We start from the raw sequence: 6,000 nt of genomic DNA on the forward strand, positions 1-6,000 counted from the left end.
TCTTGTATAATGTGATGAGACCTGGGAATTACCGCAGCTGTGATCCTTTATAATGTGATGGGATCTGGGGATTACCCCAGCTGTGATCCTTTATAATGTGATGGGATCTGGGGATTACCCCAGCTGTGATCCTGTATAATGTGATGGGATCCGGGGATTACCCCAGCTGTGATCCTTTATAATGTGATGGGATCTGCGGATTGCCCCAGCTGTGATCCTGTATAATGTGATGTGATCCGGGGATTACCCCAGCTGTTATCCTTTATAATGTGATGGGATCTGGGGATTACCCCAGCTGTGATCCTGTAAAATGTGATGGGATCCGGGGATTACCCCAGCTGTGATCCTGTATAATGTGGTGGGACCTGGGGATTACCCCAGCTGTGATCCTGTATAATGTGATGGGACCTGGGGATGACCCCAGCTGTGATCCTGTATAATGTGATGGGACCTGGGGATGACCCCAGCTGTGATCCTGTATAATGTGATGGGATCCGGAGATTACCCCAGCTGTGATCCTTTATAATGTGATGGGATTTGAGGATTACTCCAGCTGTGATCCTTTATAATGTGATGGGATCCGGGGATTACCCCAGCTGTGATCCTTTATAATGTGATGGGATCTGAGGATTATTCCAGCTGTGATCTTGTATAATGTGATGGGACCTGGGGATTACCCCAGCTGTGATCCTGTATAATGTGATGGGATCTGGGGATTACCCCAGCTGTGATCGTTTATAATGTGATGGGATCCGGGGATTACCCCAGCTGTGATCCTTTATAATGTGATGGGTTCTGGGGATTACCCCAGCTGTGATCCTTTATAATGTGATGGGATCCGGGGATTACCCCAGCTGTGATCCTTTATAATGTGATGGGATTTGAGGATTAACCCAGCTGTGATCTTGTATAATGTGATGGGATCAGGGGATGACCCCAGCTGTGATCCTGTATAATGTGATGGGATCTGCGGATTAACCCAGCTGTGATCCTGTATAATGTGATGGGATCCGGGGATTACCCCAGCTGTGATCCTGTATAATGTGATGGGACCTGGGGATTACCCCAGCTGTGATCCTGTATACAGTGATGGGACCTGGGGATGACCCCAGCTGTGATCCTGTATAATGTGATGGGATCCGGAGATTACCCCAGCTGTGATCCTTTATAATGTGATGGGATTTGAGGATTACTCCAGCTGTGATCCTTTATAATGTGATGGGATCCGGGGATTACCCCAGCTGTGATCCTTTATAATGTGATGGGATCTGAGGATTATTCCAGCTGTGATCTTGTATAATGTGATGGGACCTGGGGATTACCCCAGCTGTGATCCTGTATAATGTGATGGGATCTGGGGATTACCCCAGCTGTGATCGTTTATAATGTGATGGGATCCGGGGATTACCCCAGCTGTGATCCTTTACAATGTGATGGGATCTGGGGATTACCCCAGCTGTGATCCTTTATAATGTGATGGGATCCGGGGATTACCCCAGCTGTGATCCTTTATAATGTGATGGGATTTGAGGATTAACCCAGCTTTGATCTTGTATAATGTGATGGGATCCGGGGATGACCCCAGCTGTGATCCTGTATAATGTGATGGGATCTGCGGATTACCCCAGCTGTGATCCTGTATAATGTGATGGGATCCGGGGATTACCCCAGCTGTGATCCTGTATAATGTGATGGGATCTGGGGATTACCCCAGCTGTGATCCTGTATAATGTGATGGGACTTGGGGATTACCCCAGCTGTGATCCTGTATAATGTGATGGGACCTGGGGATTACCCCAGCTGTGATCCTGTATAATGTGATGGGACCTGGGGATTACCCCAGCTGTGATCCTGTATAATGTGATGGGACCTGGGGATTACCCCAGCTGTGATCCTGTATAATGTGTTGGGATCTGGGGATTACCCCAGCTGTGATCCTTTATAATGTGATGGGATCTGGGGATTACCCCAGCTGTGATCCTTTATAATGTGATGGGATCTGAGGATTAACCCAGCTGTGATCTTGTATAATGTGATGAGACCTGGGAATTACCGCAGCTGTGATCCTTTATAATGTGATGGGATCTGGGGATTACCCCAGCTGTGATCCTTTATAATGTGATGGGATCTGGGGATTACCCCAGCTGTGATCCTGTATAATGTGATGGGATCCGGGGATTACCCCAGCTGTGATCCTTTATAATGTGATGGGATCTGCGGATTGCCCCAGCTGTGATCCTGTATAATGTGATGTGATCCGGGGATTACCCCAGCTGTTATCCTTTATAATGTGATGGGATCTGGGGATTACCCCAGCTGTGATCCTGTAAAATGTGATGGGATCCGGGGATTACCCGAGCTGTGATCCTGTATAATGTGGTGGGACCTGGGGATTACCCCAGCTGTGATCCTGTATAATGTGATGGGACCTGGGGATGACCCCAGCTGTGATCCTGTATAATGTGATGGGACCTGGGGATGACCCCAGCTGTGATCCTGTATAATGTGATGGGATCCGGAGATTACCCCAGCTGTGATCCTTTATAATGTGATGGGATTTGAGGATTACTCCAGCTGTGATCCTTTATAATGTGATGGGATCCGGGGATTACCCCAGCTGTGATCCTTTATAATGTGATGGGATCTGAGGATTATTCCAGCTGTGATCTTGTATAATGTGATGGGACCTGGGGATTACCCCAGCTGTGATCCTGTATAATGTGATGGGATCTGGGGATTACCCCAGCTGTGATCGTTTATAATGTGATGGGATCCGGGGATTACCCCAGCTGTGATCCTTTATAATGTGATGGGTTCTGGGGATTACCCCAGCTGTGATCCTTTATAATGTGATGGGATCCGGGGATTACCCCAGCTGTGATCCTTTATAATGTGATGGGATTTGAGGATTAACCCAGCTGTGATCTTGTATAATGTGATGGGATCAGGGGATGACCCCAGCTGTGATCCTGTATAATGTGATGGGATCTGCGGATTAACCCAGCTGTGATCCTGTATAATGTGATGGGATCCGGGGATTACCCCAGCTGTGATCCTGTATAATGTCATGGGATCTGGGGATTACCCCAGCTGTGATCCTGTATAATGTGATGGGACCTGGGGATTACCCCAGCTGTGATCCTGTATAATGTGATGGGACCTGGGGATTACCCCAGCTGTGATCCTGTATAATGTGATGGGACCTGGGGATTACCCCAGCTGTGATCCTGTATAATGTGATGGGACCTGGGGATTACCCCAGCTGTGATCCTGTATAATGTGATGGGATCTGGGGATTACCCCAGCTGTGATCCTTTTTAATGTGATGGGATCTGGGGATTACCCCAGCTGTGATCCTTTATAATGTGATGGGATCTGAGGATTAACCCAGCTGTGATCTTGTATAATGTGATGAGACCTGGGGATTACCCCAGCTGTGATCCTGTATAATGTGATGGGATCTGGGGATTACCCCAGCTGTGATCTTGTATAATGTGATGGGATCCGGAGATGACCCCAGCTGTGATCCTGTATAATGTGATGGGATCCGGGGATTACCCCAGCTGTGATCCTGTATAATGTGATGGGACCTGGGGATTACCCCAGCTGTGATCCTTTATAATGTGATGGGACCTGGGGATTACCCCAGCTGTGATCCTTTATAATGTGATGGGATCTGCGATTACCACAGCTGTGATCCTGTATAATGTGATGGGACCTGGGGATTACCTCAGCTGTGATCCTGTATAATGTGATGGGACCTGGGAATTACCCCAGCTGTGATCCTGTATAATGTGATGGGATCTGGGGATTACCCCAGCTGTGATCCTGTATAATGTGATGGGATCCGGGGATTACCCCAGCTGTGATCCTTTATAATGTGATGGGATCTGCGGATTGCCCCAGCTGTGATCCTGTATAATGTGATGGGATCCGGGGATTACACCAGCTGTGATCCTTTATAATGTGATGGGATCTGGGGATTACCCCAGCTGTGATCCTGTATAATGTGATGGGATCCGGGGATTACCCCAGCTGTGATCCTGTATAATGTGATGGGATCTGGGGATTACCCCAGCTGTGATCCTGTATAATGTGATGGGACCTGGGGATTACCCCAGCTGTGATCCTGTATAATGTGATGGGAGCTGGGGATTACCCCAGCTGTGATCCTGTATAATGTGATGGGACCTGGGGATGACCCCAGCTGTGATCCTGTATAATGTGATGGGACCTGGGATTACCCCAGCTGTAATCCTGTATAATGTTATGGGATCTGGGGATTACCCCAGCTGTGATCCTTTATAATGTGATGGGATCCGCGGATTACCCCAGCTGTGATTCTTTATAATGTGATGGGATCTGAGGATTAACCCAGCTGTGATCTTGTATAATGTGATGGGACCTGGGGATTACCCCAGCTGTGATCCTGTATAATGTGATTGTATCTGGGGATTACCCCAGCTGTGATCTTGTATAATGTGATGGGATCCGGAGATGACCCCAGCTGTGATCCTGTATAATGTGATGGGATCCGGGGATGACCCCAGCTGTGATCCTGTATAATGTGATGGGACCCGGGGATGACCCCAGCTGTGATCCTGTATAATGTGATGGGATCCGGGGATTACCCCAGCTGTGATCCTGTATAATGTGATGGGACCCGGGGATGACCCCAGCTGTGATCCTGTATAATGTGATGGGATCCGGAGATTACTCCAGCTGTGATCCTTTATAATGTGATGGGATCTGAGGATTACCCCAGCTGTGATCCTGTATAATGTGATGGGATCCGGGGATTACCCCAGCTGTGATCCTGTATAATGTGATGGGACCCGGGGATTACCCCAGCTGTGATCCTGTATAATGTGATGGGACCGGGGGATTACCCCAGCTATGATCCTGTATAATGTGATGGGACCGGGGGTTTACCCCAGCTGTGATCCTGTATAATGTGATGGGACCGGGGGATTACCCCAGCTGTGATCCTGTATAATGTGATGGGACCCGGGGATGACCCCAGCTGTGATCCTGTATACTGTGATGGGACCCGGGGATGAGCCCAGCTGTGATCCTGTATAATGTGATGGAACCCAGGGATGACCCCAGCTGTGATCCTGTATAATGTGATGGGACCTGGGGATGACCCCAGCTGTGATCCTGTATAATGTGATGGGACCGGGGATGAGCCCAGCTGTGATCCTGTATAATGTGATGGGACCCAGGGATTACCCCAGCTGTGATCCTGTATAATGTGATGGGACCTGGGGATTACCCCAGCTGTGATCCTGTATAATGTGATGGGATCTGGGGATTACCCCAGCTTTGATCCTGTATATTGTGATGGGACCTGGGGATTACCCCAGCTGTGATCCTGTATAATGTGATGGGACCTGAGGATTACCCCAGCTGTGATCCTGTATAATATGATTGGACCCGGGGATTACCCCAGCTGTGAATGGTGTGGGTGTCAGTGTTGTGTTAGTGATGGGGATGAGGGTCAGTATAAGCAGCATTTGGCCATCAGGCCTGTACAGCGCCAGTCACTATTACACACAAGCCCTGTACTGCACTGCATGTCAGCATACCATGCTCTACGTCTCCTGTTCCTTCTCTGTCATTTCAGCAATGACGTTGTAGCACCCAGCTCCACATTTTGTAAGGTCTACACTCTGACACCTTTCCTGGCCAACAATCGGGAGAAGCGCGGCCTGGCACTAGACGGGAAACTGAAGCATGAGGACACCAACCTGGCATCCAGTACATTGTGAGACATCTACACTATGCCAAACAGTACAATGTCACATCACTGCCACTCTATCTATCTGTCTATCTATCTATCTATCTATCTATCTATCTAATATCTATCATCTATCTATCTGTATGTCTATCTGTCTGTCTGTCTATCTATCCCATATCTATCTATCTATCTATCTATCTATCTATCTATCTGTCTGTCTATCTATCTATCCCATATCTATCTATCTCATATCTATCTAT

The 6,000-nt window shown here is 48.2% G+C and overlaps 1 protein-coding gene across 3 annotated transcripts in view; it reads left to right on the plus strand.

Moving 5' to 3' along the window:
* Positions 1-6,000, plus strand: part of ARRB1 (arrestin beta 1) — a 344,855-nt gene that overhangs the window by 319,247 nt on the left and 19,608 nt on the right. For all 3 annotated transcript variants that reach the window (XM_088472470.1, XM_088472468.1, XM_088472469.1), the window contains exon 11: positions 5,627-5,767. In XM_088472470.1, coding sequence (XP_088328596.1) covers positions 5,627-5,767 — 141 coding nt within the window. The remainder of the gene's footprint in view (positions 1-5,626; positions 5,768-6,000) is intronic.

Source organism: Taudactylus pleione, unplaced genomic scaffold, assembly GCF_031769625.1.
Source record: "Taudactylus pleione unplaced genomic scaffold, aTauple2 ptg000124l, whole genome shotgun sequence".
Taxonomy (NCBI): domain Eukaryota; kingdom Metazoa; phylum Chordata; class Amphibia; order Anura; family Myobatrachidae; genus Taudactylus; species Taudactylus pleione.